Here is a 19,668-nt window from a genome sequence, read left to right as displayed (position 1 = left end):
AGATTATAAAACCCAAGTGAAAATATGTAGCAATAGCTGTTAAACTAACGAATGGCAAACCGCATGGATTTATGGTGGAATGAAATCATTTAGATTTTAATAACTTTGTGGAAATATGCAACAATAACTGCAAATACGTAATTTTAATTTAAAAAAGATATAAGTAAAACAAGGAATTAATCAGAAAATTGACTTAGCAATTATAATATTACCAGTATGTTTAAGTAAAATTTCACAAATTTAAAAAAATTATAAAATTTTAAATAAAATTTATTTCAAAATAGTTAAAATTTAATAATAAAAAAATTTTTGATTCTCAAAAAGTATAAGGTAAAAACCATAAATTTCTGATTCCGGAATTTTTTCCAGCTTTTTTTGAAATTGTGCGTTCTTATGCCTTAAAAAAGCAGTTGAGAGAATTAAAAATATTCTTTCTTATTTATCAGCAGACAGCAGACCTTAAAATTTTAAGCATTGCTTTAAATTTATCATGCACAATGAACATAACATTTTCAGCTTGTAAGGATTAATTTTAAGTAACATAAAATATCAGTTACGTATGCAAGCTTTGCTTCCTAAGAATGAGAAATAAACAAGAGAACAAATAAAATAAATGATCAAGAAGTAAATTTAGAATCTTAAAGTTTTCGAATTAGTAAGAGCGCATGTACATAAATTCATTATTCAGTGATTCTTTTAAAATTTTAGTTTCTTAAGCTCCCCTTCATACACCTCTACACTTTGAACTGCTTTTCAGACCAACAGTATGGCCCATATTTCTCAGATTACAGTTATCAAATATATTTTGGATGTTAGAAAGCATGTTTATTCAGAGAAAGTATGTTTTAGTGTCTGATATTGTAACTTAATGCATCGTCAGTACTAATTAATTAGTATATTTGAGGTATTCCCCCCAACCGTTAAGATTGAATCCTAAAACTTAAAGATCTGATCATTAGATCAGAAGTTATTCAGGGTGGTTATTATTATTATTTTTTGGACTGCACATTAAATTTTTAACTTTACTACTAGCTTTTTTTTAAAGAAGGACATAAAAGACTATTGTGTATGTTTGAGCATTTAAAAGATTATTTTTAATAAATTTTTGATAATAGGTTTCCCATCATTATTAAACATTACCTGAAAAATCATTGATTAATAAGATGTTGATATTATCATGCTACAACTTGACGAATATTGATTAGTTACTAATAAATAAGTAAACAAAATTGGCTTTAAAATAAATAAACAGTCAATAATTAAGACAAAAATATTTGGCAAACATTGTAACTTTATAAAATACACTTTATTCTAAATAATTGTAAATTACAAATTATCAGTTAGTAGCATAATATTTTATCAGAATGAAATCATAACAATCCATGATTTCGAATTTATAAATAAAATAATTCTAATTGTGAAATATTTCAAAATTTACTAAAAAATGTCAAATATTTAATTAAAATTTTCATAGTTCATGTACACAAAAAACATAAAAAAATATGACTAGCACATAAAATATCGCTTAAAATTATTTAAGAAAGGAAAATAAAGTACGGTTGTCATCCTACAGTATTTGCATTCAGATGTTATGCACATAAAAAAATATTGATGAATACATATTGAAATATATTATGAATTAAAATGCATATCGCTATACGTTATGAATTGAAATATGTAGACATACAAAAACATTTAGAAAGTGGGTGTGGAATGTCCTTACTAGACAAATATGGTGGAGTGATCCCTGACTATAATCTCAAACAATAGAACAAACTTTTATATAAGAAATTATAATGAAAAGATGTTTTAGTAATTTAAAATTATACATATCTTTAGCAAGAAATTAATATTATCATAAAGCACTAGCAGCCTTTGGTGATCAGCTTGGTTGCCTTCAAAAAACACACTTCTAACTGTGTGTCATGGTATTTTAATATCACAGTTCAATAATTAATAAAAATTAACTTCAAGGGAAACAACATAAATTCTTAACTAAAACTCCTAATACTGAGCAAACCACAAAAGATTGCAAAAGGCTTTAAGGCACTAGCAGTAGCTAAAGCACACGTGAAAGCGTGTGATTTCAATTGTCAAAAAAATCCTTCAGGACTCTGGATGGTTCTAAAATTCAAATTAAATAAACTAAAATAACTAATTACTTGAATTTTTTTTTTTTGAAAAACACAATTGAAACTTGGAAAAAAGAAACAAGACAAAAGGCATTAAATGGAATATTTTTAGGTAAGTTTCAAATCAAATAAAAGAGAGAAGTTCCTTTGTGATGAAGTTTAAATTTGAATCAGTCGATAGAATATAACTATTGACGTTTAACCAAATCTGTTTAAAAAACTCTCTATAAAACTTAACAAATATTCTAAATCTATAAAATGATTTTGGTATTCTTAATATTATACAAGTCATTATATTATATTAATCTAAATAATACACAATCTAGTATTTTAAACTACAAATTAATTTAAATCAATGTGTCAACTAACAATCAATGTATTTCTAGATAAGAAAAAAAAACTTATTTTCTAGATTCACACAATTTTTATGCCTAAAAAGACAAACTCATACATTGGTAATACTTATATTTTACTTTGCAGCATTTTATATCATTTCAAAGAAAAATTTGGTTCAAAAATTAATTAACATATTCATTATTAATAATATTATGAGCCTTTTAATATTGATATCAGAATATCGATTCTCTGGATAAATTCTGTACACGAGCATGGAAAAAAAACTACTTAAAAATCTTTAACATATTTTACTCTATAATTTTTTTCAATAATAAATCAATCAATCTTTATTAAAACATTTATTATAGAGTGAGCCTTTTTAAAAGATATTTAATAAAATAATTAAAACAAAAGCACAAAATCATTACAATAGGTTGGTACATTTCACAAGTCTTGATAGTCTCACTCATAAAAATTCAAGGATATAAACAGGAATCAGGGAATAGCAAGAAATTTTTTCATATGGAAAGGGTAAAGTCAAATTTTTCACATTTTATATATATAAACCATCATATAAACAAAAAAAGATAATTTCAAGGCTACTTTATTTCACCTATGACAGTTCATTATGGTAATCACTACGACATAATAAAAACCAACTTTTCTATGTTAATTTTTAAAATAATTTTTTTCATTTCCAACTTGGTTTGCCATTTAAAAAACTTCTGGTCGATGCACAAAACCATAAATATGTAACAAATTTCCCCCCACTGCCACAATTGCATATGAGGAATTTTTTATAATTTAAAAAAAAAAAAAAAAAAACTATAGTAAAAGAGGCAATGAAGTGAACATTAATTTGCTATAGCTAGGATGAGAAATTCTTCTTTTATTAGATCAGTTTCTTTGCACTTTCATCACAGTTTATTAAAAGAAAAAAATCAGTTATCTTGTTAAAAACATGTAAACATAATAGGATAAAATGATCATTAAAAAATACAATTACAACTATTGGTTCAATAAAAAAACAGAAAAATGTATTGCTACATAATGATGGTTAGACATAAACATGCACTAAATATAATATTAATTAAATACATAAATGTCTATTATTAAAACTAAGCATCTCACTTTCATTGAAAAGGAACAACAACTTTGCCTATACTTTTCCCACTGTAAAGATGCTGAAAATAAATATATTTAAGATAGATATAGTATCAAATAAAATCTAATCATTATTATATATTTCTAAATATAAACTTGATAAAATATAAAAAAATACAATACGAAAAATTTCATATAGTAATAATAAAAATAGATGCTTACATCAACAGCTCTAGATATATCCTCAAGACCATTGAACTGTTTTCCAGTCTGGCTACCATCATCAACACGAAGGGTTAATTTTTGTTCATGCATTTGTCTGATTAATAAGTTCAAGTAATGAGGTATATCTTTTTTATAATATGGCAAGAAAAACCCATTTAAACTGGTCGAACGAAGCATTAGCTAGAAAGAAGCATTAAAGAAAATCTTTTTAACAAATATAAATTATAACTTCCCTAATCATCTTGTATTGCTTATAAATGCATGAAATAGATAATTTAATAAGGAAAAATCTATTATAATTTTTAAAATATTTGGTTACTTTAGATATGTTTTATTGCCATAGGTCAGTAGTATCATTTTTCACAGAGGCTAATTTTTAAAGCATGTGGCATTTCTCGATATGGTAAACATAAAGTTTATAGTTACTCAATATGATAAACATAAAGTTTATTTCTAAAATGAAGAAACATTTTAAAAAATAAAAGTGAAATAGAGTAATTTTTAGAATATTATAAAATATTTACATTAACTCAATATTTATAAGTGCATCATATGGGATACATTTTGGAAAATTGGCAGATAGATAGACAATTTTATAAGAGCCATTTTGTTATGTTTAGTTACACTGTTGCTGGTGGCAACTGTTCATTTTGCCCTGTACTGCAAACTGGTAATTAACTAGCATGGTTAGAAAATGCCTCATGCCTAGTAAATAAGTTTTCTAAGTATTCAAACTTTGATGAAAAGTTAAGAAATATAAAATTATTATATAATAAGATATGTTAATATTACAAATGGAAGATAATGAACAGTTTTAAAATTAAATATATATTTTTAACTACCTTTAAATCTCTTATCTTCTTTACCTTTACCTCTGCACAAAAGAAAGAGATAGAAAAGTATTTTACATCATTGCTGATAGAAAATTTTTTTTGTTTACTTTTTGATAAATATTTTGTGCAGCACAAATTTCCCCCACAGTAAAATTTTATGAGGAAAATATACCATTTGTTTTCATACCTCAGTCATGAATTTTGATTTAAAGGCATCAGAATAGTTGTTCTTTTACAGGGGAGTAAAGCTGTTCTAAATAATTGGCAACAGGGATTAAATGATTGTAGCTGATTGAAAGTCTTTTGTATATGTGATGAAAAATAATTTATTTCTGCACTTCATAAAAGCAACTAAATTTATATCACAGTACAAAAATTTCTAGAAAATCATACATTTACCATACTGTGTAAATTAATTGGAAAAAGTTTTATTTATCATGAAATTTTACCTATTAAGGAATTTTTCATCTGATACTGGTTTTGATAGCATTTTTTTACATCACACATTTTTTTTTTCTTTTGCTTTAGTTGAGCTTAATCAGCTATAAGAATAGGAAGCTAGGGTATATATACTAGATATAAAATCAGACTATAAACATTATTTATAATTCTAAAAATAAACTTAAATAAAAAATTCATATAGCATAATGCTAATCCAAAAAAAAAAAAAAAAAAAAAAAAAAAAAAAAAAAAAAATTATGCTTGCAATGTAGAGAAAAATGCTTAAAATGGGCTGAACTACCAGACTGCAATAAAGTATTCAATGTAAAAACAAATTTTTTGTATAAAGTATTTCATTCAACATTAGTCAGATGAAAAGCTAGAGCAATTTAACATCTTAACCAAACAGTATCTTAAAAGTAGTTTTAGGCTTGTTTTACGTGTAGAGTAACTGTAACAGAAAAGGGAGAATAATGAAGTCAAAAATACTATTCTAATACAAAAAGTCAAAATTGCACCTTTAATGCAAATATTTGTAGGTAGTATTTATGTGCATCAATAAGATTGCTCAGTGCTCTACACGGTAATTTCCAAGAAGGTAATGAAATATTTTTTCAAGAAATGATATAATAGTTTAGGATTTGTCTGAGAATTCTCCAGGCTTAAATCAAATGGAAAATTTGAGAAGAATTAAGAGACATATGAATAAAGTAGATAACTCAAACAAGTGAAATATGATAAAGAAATAAACCTTTGTTTCATGATGATTAAAACAAGCATTTATATTCTAATTTATATTCTTATATTCTAATTTAGTGGTATTCATGCTAAAATGTGTTCAGGATCTTATAAAAGCTAGAAGAGAACATATTACTAACTAGATTGCAAGCAATAGACCTTTTATTAATTTAACTATGCATGTGAAATTTTTGTGATTATAATTAATTTTCTCAGTACTGTAGCTATATGTATATTTTATTTATACCAAATTTGTAATTAATATAATTTTTTAAATGATTATTTTAAAAAAACAATAATTATTTAGAAAAAACAAACAATGATTTTTAGAAGGGTATACAAATTTATCTATTTAGACATACAATAAAAATTATGTTGCAACCATAAAACATAATTTAAATATAAATAGGACTTAAATGTTTATGGCAATGCAAAATGATTCATATACTAAAAAGAATCATACAAATAAAATTTGTTCAATTTTCTTTAGCTACTAAAATATATTTGTAATTGAATCTCTAATAAATTGTGATATTTTGATCTGAGCATAATCATTGGGATATTTAAATTTTCTAAATAAGTACATAACTAACATAACAACTTACTTTAATTGGCATATTTTGATCAACTTCTTGCTTCAGAGACGGTTCAACGTACTTTGAAGTTGCACCAACGATAACCAGTCTGCCTTTTGGAGCAAGATTTTTAAACAGCAGATCAAAAGTTTCACCGCCAATTGTCTCCCAAATAACATTTAAACCATTCTAAAAGTGAATATAGATTTTACATGGGCTTGTACTACAGCAATAAAAAATTACATAGGAAAATAAAATAAATATAAAAATAAATTTCATAACAGATATTAAAAGTAAACTAATTAATAAAGTTTAATTTTTAGGAATTGTTGCAACCATTTGTTCTGAAATGTCTAATCACTCAAGGAATCTCTATAGAAAATATCTAATGAAATTAAGGTTCTTACCACAGCTATGAGGACAAATTAAAAAAGAAAGAATCAGAGTCAAAACTGTCAGTAATATTAGATAAGTCATGTTGAGAAATACAGGCTCTTTTACGACTAACAACAGAACACGACTGTCTGAAAGACCTAGAAAACTTACATTGTATAGGTGTATATAACCATCCCTATTGTTGACTTTGGAATTTGAGAGAGCCAAATATAGAAAATGCAAGACACTTCATGGAAATGACTACGAGATGCAGAATTTTTGAGGTGCCAACTTCAGTCTTTCATCCTCTATTGTGTTTTAATGTTTCATTGTATTTGAAAATTATAAATTATAAGGGACATTTTATTAGATTAACTTTTGACAGAAGGGGAGAAATGGTCTAGTTAATCATTAATATCTTAATCATGAGTGGAGAGATCTTCATGTTTTTAAGCTCCATGAAATTGGTTGCTTTGAAGCCTATGATTATTTTCCGTTAAAAACGAAATTTCCATGGTAACTCTCTTCATGCAATACCAGTTTGCTTTGACTGATACTTGTAGATGAGACATTCTTGTTGGCAATAGGACAGTAATTCATGGCAGAGCCAATCAAATTCAAAGTATTAATAAACACAAATCAAACAAAAAACAAATAGTACAATTATATCCATTGTCAGAGTAACACACATAAATATCTATGAAATACATCTATGCCTATAAATTATATCCCTGCATCTGAAAGGAAAATATAAATATTTTATACACACGTTGTCTTAAATTCAGGTGAAGTTTTAAAACTTTTTTAAGCATTTTTGTAAATTGTGCGATTTAACTTAATATCTTAATGGTAGTAGTTGGCACATGGAGTGCAGATTGTGTGCTGTTATTTTAAGTAGCAAGTAAATTTCATAAAAATATAAAGGCTTTGAAAGATAATTTTCTATAAAAATTAAATTTTTTTTTTTTTTTGGAGAGTATTATTATACTTGCTATACGAATCTGAGAATGTTTTTTTAAGGTCAACATTAAATAATAGTTTTAAATAAATATCTAGATTTATATTATTTGATGTACGAAAATGATAATAAAACTCTTCTTTGGACATAAAATATCAGCACTTTTCAGAAAAAGGGTAATACAATACTTCAAAGAGAACTGGTATTTAAATAGATAAAGAAAATATATATTACCTTATACTCTTTGCGTAATACTTCAGCTATTGATTCTTCTTTATAATTGATTGGCCGATCACATCCAATATTCTACGTAAAAAAACATGTTTATAAGCAAATTATATCTTTTTCTTCAAATTATACCTTAAGTTTTAGCAAACTATTTATCCAATGATAAAAATATTCAAATTGATTGTAGAATAAAATTCTGATCTAATTATGAAAAAACAGACATTTATTGAAAAATGGAAAGCTGTTTCACAACTATAAACATAATCTTTACTGCTTTAAAGCAAACATTTTTAAAAGTTTTTATTCATTCCTTCTAGTTGATTTTTGTGCAATGTTGCCTTTATTTTATATTATTATACTTTAACAGGCACCATGATTGAATAAACGAATTGTTTTGGTCCTACATTATTCTGATCAAGGAGTTTGACTGTATATATATAATACAAGTACACAATTATTCTCAATTAATAAATTTATCTGCTTTGAAATAAAAGATTTTAAATAAAAGATTTTAAATTATGTATTCTTCTCTACAACTTTTTTAAGAATTTTTTTCTATAAAAATAAATTTTTTTGTTAATTCAGGGTTATTTTTTTAAATTCATGCACTCATATCTGGAAGTGGTAACAATATTTTAAAAGCAAAAGTAATTACCTTTAAAAATTGTACTTTATTTTGAGAGGAACAAAGACCAACAACATGACAGCCAGCATTTTTAGCCCATTGAACCTAAAATAAAATACAAAAAGCAAAAAATAAGAAACATGTGGTTTGTGAAACTGTATATATAAGAGGAAAATTATTTAGTTCGCATTTATAATTAAAAAAACTAAGTCAAGACTCTTAATATATATATATATGTGGGAGATAGTGCAGCATAGGAGTAAATGATGACGATAATTTAACAAACATAACAATTTAATAGAAATAAAAAGATACGTAGAAGGATATAGCAGTTAGCATTATTGACATGTCTCGTGAGAGCTGCCTTCTCGCAGTGGTCTCCGGAATGCATGTGACTAAGAATTAGAGTGTTCTATGGTATAAAGTAAGAGTTAATTATAAATTCGGGAGTTTCCCTGCGGGACTTCCCCTTCTGGTCTGGCTGGCGCCTCTCAATGTCAACAGGATGATGCAACTTCCTTTAATATTACAAGATGGTGAATGACGTAATGTTCGCAGTTGTTACACTATGGTATTGAAACCTACATATTATATATATATATATATATATATATATATATATATATATATATATATATATATATACATACATATACATTGTTTGTGTTTCAAAAATAAATTTTTATTAAAAATACATGAACTTTTTTACTTCTAAATATTATTTTCAATCATCTTTTTATGCAAATTTAAATATCGATTTTAGAACGAGTATAATTATGTTAGTTAGTTTGAAAAGTTCAATTTAAAATGAGTAACAATAAAAGAGTAATAAAATAACTTTGGACTGATATTTTTGAATTTCTAACTAAGTAAAATTCAGGTAGCCAAAGAATGAAAGAGAGATTTTAATAATGATAAATGACATTCATTTAAATTGAAGACAGTATGAATTACACAAATAAAAAATATGTATTTAATATCTCACATTTTGAATATTTTTGACAAATATCCATAATAATAATAAATTATAAAATGATGAAACTTTAGCACACTTACAATTGATAATGGTATTGGTCCTTTAGAAAAATCATGTATGATGAACAAAATAAAAAATTAACAATTAGCTATTTTTTGTTCTAATGATCAGATTTTGCATTTGTTGTTGCAATCTAAACGGTTTGAGAGGATAACCTTAAATGTTTCAATTACTTTGAGTCGATAATATTTTAAATTCCAAAATCAGTCACTAAGACTTACTTTCTTTGAATAAACATGCCTTTATTATACATGGATACTGATTTTTGATTCTTCAAGTATGGGGACAATTACAATTTAGACTATTCAATAGTCTAGTCAAAAGAGTGAATGAATATTTGATCATCTTAATGTTCATTCTACTTGACTTTAATTGCAAAAAAGTATTTTTATTAATTTATATATTAAAAAAAACTATCATTTTTTCGAATTCTGCTAAATTTTGGATTTTATCTTTATAAATACATAATTTAAAAATGTAAACAACTTTATACCTTACAATTCAAAATTTTTTCGTACATAATGAAATAAAATGATAATTAATAATCTTAAATAAATATAACTTTCAACAGAATTCTCTTTTCATAAACTAGTTATATAAGTGTCTGACAAATGTTTTTGATTAGCTAAAATAGTTTCATAAATATGGCAAAATAAAAGAAAAAAAGAAGCTTAAAGGAACAAACTTTCAACAACTCCCTTTATTGGACTATTAGATCAATATTTTCCAGATAGCATCAACCCGTATAATTTGAGAGTAAAAATAAAAATAAATCTGTTGATAAAAAGGTACTTTCATTCAGAAAAAAATCTTTTTGTATATGATTTCCTAACTTAGATTTTCAGCACAAATTACTTAGCATTTTTAAGGTTAGTCTTTTGAATCATTAAGATAACATTTTAGTACATAAAAGTCCGATCAATAAATAAAAAGTTATTGAGACACTCTGTTTTTTAATTTAAATACTTTACTTATTTTAGCCAGAAATTTAGTCATGAAATCTCAAAGTCGGGGGTAAAAAAACTATTACAGTAGAGAACCAATTATCCGGGATGCTCGGGACCATCGCTATCCCGGATATCTGAATTTCCCGGTTTTCTGGATTGACCAAAAAGTGTCGTTAATCTATGTTTTATCGAACCCGAAGTACAAGGAAAAAGTGTCATGCATAAAGTAAGAGAAAAAAGAAAGGTACTCCTAACTTTAAAAAGAAAAAAAAATGGTAGAAATATAACATTTAAAAGAATAAAAAAATTTGCAAGTTTAGACAAGAAAATCAAGTTTAAAAAATACAAAATTCTCATATTTATTTTTTAAAAATAATTACAATTCCTAAATTAAATAATATAAACAAAACCGATGATTAAATAACGCAATATATTTCACACCTAATTATACGGGGAGAAACGATAAAATAAAAGGAAAACTTATTAATCTAAATAAAAACACTTGAAAATTATCGAACTGAAACGATAGTTAAAAAAGGCACTAGCATAAATATTAAAACCCGGAACAAGGCAAGATCAACAGAATTCAAAAAAAAAAAAAAAAAAAAAAACCTAATGATAAAATTTATGAATAAAAAGAATTAATTTATTGAGTGCGAAATTTATCGCGAAAAGAAAAAAAATCAAACGTAGTGGAATCAGAAAAACAAAACTGTAATCTGCTTCATAAAATAATCCTATGTTTAAATTAATAAACAATTCTCCTTTTATTTTATTTTTTTTTGTTGATAAAAACAAGATTTTTAATTACAGCAGATGTGATTCCACACCTTGAAAAACTTGCAATTGATACCGCACTTCCAAAGAATAAGAATTTATTCAAAAGAAAAAGATTTTATTTTTATTAGTCGATGTCAAATAAATATATTTTTCTCTTTTCTTTTTCTGTTCACTGATATGCTTGCAATGCATTTTCCCCACCTCCCTCGTAAATCAAGCAGAAAACGAAATCAGCATGCCACACCCTTGAGTTTGATTGACGGCCTAAAGGAAAAATTAAAACATTCCTCCCTTCCCTGCCTTCAAGGTCACGGAGGAAATGACGTTTCTCTGGGTAAACGGGGGAAAAAATTTCCCCTTCCTTACATTTTCCTCTACTTAACTTCAAGGATGAGTCCAATTTCCGCTTTTTTTTGTTCTAGTTTAAAATGGCGGGAAAATCGAGCAAAATTTCCCCCGGTTTTCTGGTTTCCCGGTTATCTGGATACCGGATAAATGGTCCTCTACTGTAGTTAAAACAGGTATAAAATCATAATGTTATTGAACGAAGCAAGACTTCAGAGCTATTAATTATATAGAGTAAAAATATTTTTGAGAAGCTACCTGAAAATGTCTAGATAAACATTACATTAATCTTTGAATCAAATTCTATCTAATTCAAATAATCTATTCTTCAAATAATCTTTGAATCAATTTGTATTTATATACAAATTCATAAATAGCTTTTTTAGTAATAAAAAAAAATTAAGTGAGAAATAAGTTTAAATTAGCACATGCAGTGGTGACAACCTTCCACTACAATGTAATACTATCAAGTTCATTATTGATTGCTATAAATTAATTATTAAACATTTCAGGATCAATACAAACATGCAAAATGCATGTTTTATTAGTTATTTCACCGAGTTTTAAAATGATAAGAATTTTCTAAGAAAAATAATTTTGAAAGCTTATAAAATCATAATTCATGAAGAAAAATTGTTTTAGAATGCAGATTTAAATCTAAGGCAATTACCAAAATTATAACAGCAATGTTTATCACTTTATGTATATCACTACATGCATACATTGGTAGTGAAAGTTTTTTGAAATTTGAAAATTTAATGACAAAAAATTATATAACAGAAGAAAAAATTCAAGCATGTTCAGCACTTACACATTACTCTAAATAATGCATAATTATCAGTATTTACATAATATAAAATTTGAGGATATAACAATATAAACAAAATAAATGTAAAATTAAAAGAGAAAGCATTACAGCAATATGACCAGCACCTCCTGCAGCTGCAGTGATGAGTACTTTATCTCCGGGTATTATCTGTCCACACTGTAAATGCAAAACATATAATTATTGTTTTATAATCATAAATACCGATTTGTAGGAAACAAAATTCAAACATACCAATGATAAACACACAACTTTTACGTTCATAACATTTTGAATTAAACAAAAAAAAACCTCTCTAAAGCACAGAACTTTGTATTAAAATATAAAAGTATTATAACGACACAACAAAATGAAAAAACGGAGGTGATCTTTACTTTAAGAAAAATTCATGAAAATTACGTTGCACCAAGGCTTAAAAAATTTCAATATTTTGACATGTTCTGGTTTATAAAATACGTGCCCAAATATCCTCTTCAAAAATACATTTATCAAAATACATGAATGTACCTAACTGAGTTTAGCGACTAAGTGAATTTAACTATTCATATAAAGAAACTTTTTTCCATGCAGTCCTTCCCACTTATCAGAAAGAAAAACAAAATGTAAAAAGGAAATAAAAGTATTGAAGAAGAACTAATTTTAATGAAACTTTATAATGAAAAATGACATACTTAGGCATTGTTGAGATTTTTAAAGATTTGAGCCATACGTTAAAATAAAGTAATTAAAATGATATCACTCACAGTTTTACTTTCACATTTAAATTTTAGTTTTTATATATGTTGCATACACCATGCAGCGCCATCTGAAGTTAAGCAGACTCCCTCTACATTCACTCACTGAATGGCTACGGGGAGAGAGCTCATTAAGATGTACCAGCTCTAATTATTTTGTATTGCCATTTAAGTGTTTTTTGTCATAATAAAAGCTTTAAAACGCAACCCTAGACTGCTTTGAAGCTTCATCGACACTCCCCGTCCGTAACATATATGTATTATTTTTCATATAATTCTTTTTCAATAAAAATAAGAGTGATTAATAAAAAAAAAAGGTAGCTTTGGCTTATAAATTCTTATTTAGAATCAAAATTTGAGGGAGCATTAATTTAATATGCATTTTAGAGTATTTCTGACAAAATATTTACATGTACAGCCATGAATGTAAGAGCAAAAACTACATGAAATAAAAGGTATAGAAAGCCAAGTTGGAATAGACTATTTGACTATTACTAAAATCTTCGAAATCCAAACAATAGGAAAAATCTTAAACCACATTTAGATGTTTAAGACAAATATTTTTGCCCAATAAAAGATTTTAATTTTTTATTTTACAAACAATGATATAATAAAATTAAAACTTAATAAGACAAAAAAAAAAATTAAAACTTTTATGTTTCTAAGACAAAGTTATACAAAAATATCAATAAAATTAGAAAATTTAAATAAAAACTGTACTGCTTTGAAATGGCTAAATCAGATATAATTTATTAAAGGGCTAAATCAGATTTTAAGCTAAGTATCTAATTAAAGTGAATTGTATTAGGAGACTAAATGTATAATTACCTTATCTAAACTAAGTGCGGCAGTAGATCCACTTACAAGTAAAGGGAGAAGATTGACATCACACGATGCTGTGGGTATCACTTCTTTTTCAGATGCATACTAAAATTTAAATTTTAATCACATATATGCATTATACTATACACTTATATAATGATCATTTAATATCGTTAACTATACACTAATAAACATTAACTATACACTAATATATGATATTATACACTTAAATTTCAAATGTCTGAGAACTTATTTGTTGACTTGATATTTAGATATTTTGAGTTCACATTGGAGGTTGTAAGGAATTATAAAAATTTAAATTAAATTTTAATAAGCTTAATAATAAGAAAATAACATTTGAAAATTTAACTTAGCCAATCCATTTAGATATAGTGGCAATCTTGAGTGTTGCCAAGAAAAATGTGATGTGACTAAAGACACCAATAACCTTTCTTCTTCTTCTTCTTCTCAAGGGTGGCTCTTGAGTGGGCTCTGGCATTTTCGAGAAGTTTTTTTCAGGCGTCTCTCCATTTCTGAATTTAAATTCCACATGAATTGTATTTGAAACAGTTGTTATAATTCAAAATCATGTTAGGGAAGAAATTTGAGTGGTTAGATTATACTTTTAGTCAATACGCTTCAAACAGCAGACTGATCTATCATACAGGGTATTCAACAATGACTAGGACCATCCTTAATACATAATTTTAGAATCTTTGTCAAATATGAAGTAAAGAAAATATGGTAATTACAAATCACAAATTGAGAAAAAAGTAAGGAGAAAATATATTGATTCTTAACTAATTGAAGGAAGGTGGAACAGATAACATCAAAAACAGTTTGATTGTCCTAGGAAACAAAAAAGTATTTGAAAAACAATTATCAAACACACATATGAAATTTCACGAGGCAATAAAATTGGTTTTGATGCTTTTCACCCCATCTTTCTCCTTAATGAGTAGATAGCATTTAGTTTTTTCATTATTTAAGTATTATTTCACTACCTCTGATATGCATGCTTTTTTTTAAAAATTTTGTTTTTGACAAGGAATCCAAGCATATATAGATACATTAAGTATGTATATTTGAACAGTAAATAGAATTGGAATATAAACAATGAAATATATCACAGGGCTGGTGCACAGAGAAAAAATCTAATTCTTTGGTTGAAATGGCTAAGAAAAAGTTTGGGAATCCCTAGTTTAAAGCATAATGTGTCTAAGACAATGACAATAATGTTATTAAAATAAAGACATATGACAATTTTTATTAACTACAATGAATTAAAATTGAAGAACACTGCATTTTTAAAGTGAAATAAAGCAATTTAGTTAAATATGTGAAGTTCTTTGAATAGTTAGAGAATAATTACATAAAAACTAAACATTTTTAATTGGAAAAAATCTAAAAGAAATTATGACTTATATGATTAATTTTTTAAATTAAAAATATAAAATGTAATGCATAAAATAATAGATAGATAAAATCTTACTAGTTTACCAAATTATCCATTCCTATGTAAATTGCATTGAATATACTACAATTATTATCTTACTTATATAAAAAAAAAGAGAATAATCATGTTGTTGAAATGCAATAGTTGAAATAAACATTGAATCAATATTTAAATGTATTTTTAAAACTAATGCTTTACAAACTTAAATTTCATGCATTTAACAGATTACATTCTTACCACATATTCCGAATATGCACCCATTTTTTGAAACATTACAGGTTTACCATAAGTTAATTCAGTCACCTTTGCACCAACATCAACCACTTCTCCCATACCCTAAAAGTAACCAGAGTAAAATATAAATTAATAGAAAAAAATAAAATAAATTAATTAGTAATCAAATAAAATATTTTTTCTAAGAATAATTACCTCAAATCCAATTCCAAATGGAGTCGCTGCACCTTCGCTAAAATAACGACCTGCAGCAGCATTTGTATCAGAAGCATTTATTCCAACAAACCTAGTTTCGAAAATATAATTTATTAAAAACTTGGGTCTTCTTCAACTAAGATTTTATTTTAAACCCATCATGATGCTCTTTCTTAAAAAATTACATATTCTACATTTGTATTTGGGTCACTCACATGTTATCTTTTCTTCACATTGTTTTAAAAATTTGTTTAAAATATTTTTTATGAAGCTTTTATTTCAAACTATTTTTCCAAACCAATTATTTATTTTTATTGATAAAAGATAATTTTAAAGCAAGGTTTTTGCAGCATAAAAATGTAAACAGTGATTCAAAAAAATTTTTTAAAGAGAAAAGTATATAATAAAATAGGATACTCTAAATTATATCAGATTAAAATTTTTTTTAAATCTGTATCAGTGAACACATAAAACGGAGGTGAAAAGAGCTTCATGAAAAAAAGGCAAACTTATTTGTTGAAAACTTTGCAGTTGCAGTATGTTTTATTGATAATATTTATTTAACAAGGTGTCTAAACGTTCCAAGTAACGCACATACACATATGCGTGTGTGCGTAAAAAATAGAATGTAATCCATCCACTACATTTAAATTAATTAGAAAATTGTCCATATAAAATCTGACGTTGATCACATGAGCCGTCTCTTCTCCTGGAAGTCATCATTAATCATGATAAATTAACAATAATGCAAAAGTAAACAGTAAGTGCTCAAGTTCTTTTCAAATATCTCCCCTGAAACTATGACTTTTCGCTTTACATATTTTATTTAACAATTATTTAAGAGCATCTACCCAAGAAATACACATTGTTTGCACACGTTGTATACTATACATTAAACAGAAAATTCAGTAATTTAAACATATTATTGTTGCAAAATAAAAAAAGCTTTTATAATTTAATAAAAAACCCATAATAATAAAATAACGTCTCAAATTAAAAATAAAAATTTTAATTTTGAGACGTCATTTTATTTTTATGGGTTTTTTATTAAATTATTATGAGAACCACTATAATAATTTTTTAATTTATAATAATTTTTTAATTTTAAGTTACTGAGATGGATTTTAATGATTCAAGTGTCAAACTTTAAATGAGCTAAATAATTTGTATGGGTAATAATTTAAGTTATAGGATCAAACACAATTGCATATTTTCTTTTAACAAATGTATATTTTTTGATAAATTCGTAATTTTCTAGGTAATTTTAAATAACAAAATCCAAAACAAGAACAGAATAGTTTCTGAATTATATAATTTTAAAAATAATCTTATTATTGATTTCTCCAGAACCATTGAACCAATTCTGTTCAAATTTATCATTTTGTCATTTAAAATTACATACTTAAAATTGATATAAAATTTGTGTGCAACTTGACAACTCAAGAATTTTTCAACCATATTTAAAAAAAAATCCAAATATGCATGAAACTACTAGAACAAAATCAGCTTTGTATTTATATGCAACACAGAAATTCTTTGATGCACTTAAATAGTCTAGAACAGTGATTCTCAACCCTTTTTTTGTTGCGGCACACTTTTAACGATTTCGAAATTTGACGGCACACAATGAAACAATTTAGATTAAAAGTTGTTTACATACCTATACACTGTGTTAAATAGTTTCTGATCACAATTTTGAATGTGAAATAAAATAATATGTACTACAAAAGCACGTTTATTAAGGGAATAATTATTTCTTTCAACTAATTTCTTATTCTTATTACTTAGTAACAGTTATTTTTTTGGCTAGTTATTAATTGTTAGTTTGTTTTCTGTAGGTCTTAACTGTTAGTTTTTTTACATTAACTGTTATTTTCTTGTTATTTCTTGCGAACTAGTCTTTTTGCTAATTATTAATTGTTAGCTTATTTTTTTGTTAGTTATCCTTTATCAATTTGTTTTTTATATATTTGTTTTATAGTTACCCTTTGTTAATTTGTTTATTAATTGCATAGCTTACTTTAATGATTAGCTTTTATTTCCGTTTGAAAGTTAATATTTAGCCTGCTTTCCTTTGTTAATTAATAATTTTAATAGTCGTTAAATTTTCTAATTATTTCAACATTTCTTAAAATTGTGTGTCAAAGACAATTTAAACACTTCCATCTTATTTTAACTCATTTTAAGATTGTCAGAGACAAGACAATCGCTGACAATGATGTTTACGTGGTTAAAGCGTGGAAAAATTATAATATATATATATATATATATATATATATATATATATATATATATATATATATATATATATATATATACACTTTTCTTTAATTTAAACTTTACTCATAATAAGAAGAGCATTATAATTAATTTTTATTGTATCATTTCTAATATTTGGCGGCACATTTTAAGAATTTGGCGGCACACAAAAGTGCCGCGGCACAGTGGTTGAGAATCACTGGTCTAGAAACATGGTGAAATGAACAAAAATAAACCAAGATTAAAGGAACCAAACTTTTGATTGTTCTGACAGAATTAACATGTCTGCATTTTCCAGATTGTTGTCATCTCATTCCACTAATTTGAAAATCAAAAACTCATTTAAAAAACATACTTTTATTAAAAGAGAATGCATTATATCTGATTTGGTAATTTAAATGTGTTTATACAAAAACACAAAATAACTCGCATGTTGAACATCAATTGTATTTTAATTTTAGTAAGCGAAAAACTTCTTGCTGTGCTACTGCTGATAGCAAAATAATTGGCATACATTAAATTGATCATGAGAGACGAATTAAGCTAACCAATTAAGAGGTCATAAAATCATAGCTTGAAAAACAATATGTAAAACAATGAGAGTTTATAGACAAGAAAGAGATCATTTTTTAAACCCACTATGAACTTTCTTGTAAAAAAAAAAAAAAACATTAAACAGATGAATAAAATATCATAATTTCTAATTAGTAAAAACTAATCAGCAATTTAAAGAATCATGCTGAATAATTAAAAAAACTTCTTGAAACATGTCTCAGTTAATCATATTTGAACATTAATAGGATTAGTAGAGGATGTAAGCAAAGTATCATTAAAAGGATGAGGGAAAAATTAATATTGGCAATTATACATGACCTTGAATTTTTATAAATAGATCCGATAAAAAAAAAAAATTTTTATTTTGCATTTATAATATAGAGTAGTGTGGTTTCTATATAAGTGATTGAGAACAAAAAGTTTACAAGAACTTAACAAGAAACTTTTAATAAAGTGTGATTTTACTAAAAATATTATATAACTAGCAAATTGATAAGAGATCACATTAATCGATTTTCCGCATTCGAAGGACTATAAAAAATAATGCTTTTCAAAAACATAACTTATAATCCATAGTTGCACAAAAAAAGCTTTATAGCTTCATGAATTAATTAAACGTACTTTGTTTTAATTAAAACGTCTCTTGGCCCGGGTCGAACAAGCTTTTCCTGTACTATATCGATAGCTTCTTTAAAAACAGGGGTTAATTTCTTAACAACTATTTTTCTGAATGTTGGCGGAAGTTTAAAATTCATTTTCTGACACTTACTTTACAATTCTGAAACTTAACCTTAAAACTCTAAAAACATTTAGAATTACTGTTTACGATGAGGATCAAAAACATGTGAGTAAAGAAAAAGAAATCAAAATAAACAATTTTAGTTTTCGTATGGTCACAGTTTTTAAATA

General features: G+C 25.7%; 1 protein-coding gene across 2 annotated transcripts; it reads right to left on the bottom strand.

The window, feature by feature from the left end:
* Positions 1–3,508: 3,508 nt before the first annotated feature.
* On the bottom strand, positions 3,509–19,639 carry LOC107452651 (prostaglandin reductase-3). 2 transcript variants are annotated; one of them, XM_087165867.1, is made up of 10 exons: positions 19,381–19,639; positions 15,946–16,036; positions 15,754–15,852; positions 14,067–14,165; positions 12,595–12,663; positions 8,601–8,675; positions 7,952–8,023; positions 6,415–6,573; positions 3,795–3,977; positions 3,509–3,652 (listed from the first exon to the last, which is right to left on the bottom strand). In XM_087165867.1, exons 1-10 carry the CDS (start codon positions 19,512–19,514, stop codon positions 3,602–3,604), a joined length of 1,032 nt encoding a protein of 343 aa, XP_087021993.1. In that variant the 5' UTR covers positions 19,515–19,639; the 3' UTR covers positions 3,509–3,601. The 2 variants fall into 2 exon arrangements, with proteins under 2 accessions (XP_087021993.1, XP_087021994.1); XM_087165868.1 differs by having other exon boundaries at positions 19,529–19,610.
* Positions 19,640–19,668: the final 29 nt, after the last annotated feature.

This window comes from Parasteatoda tepidariorum, chromosome 6, assembly GCF_982258835.1.
Source record: "Parasteatoda tepidariorum strain Cologne lab strain chromosome 6, Ptep-v5.0, whole genome shotgun sequence".
In the NCBI taxonomy this organism is placed as follows: Eukaryota; Metazoa; Arthropoda; class Arachnida; order Araneae; family Theridiidae; genus Parasteatoda; species Parasteatoda tepidariorum.
The sequence above is the reverse complement of the archived record's forward strand: the minus strand, read 5'-3'. Positions and strand labels throughout refer to the sequence as shown.

Excerpts from the sequence above, each read along its gene's own strand:
- LOC107452651 (XM_087165867.1), bottom strand. The coding sequence starts at position 19,514 with ATGAATTTTAAACTTCCGCCAACATTCAGAAAAATAGTTGTTAAGAAA. Across the intron at positions 12,664-14,066 it reads CCGCACTTAGTTTAGATAAG|TGTGGACAGATAATACCCGG; the intron begins GTAATTATACAT and ends TTGCATTTACAG. Across the intron at positions 3,653-3,794 it reads ATATATCTAGAGCTGTTGAT|CATCTTTACAGTGGGAAAAG; the intron begins GTAAGCATCTAT and ends ATTTATTTTCAG.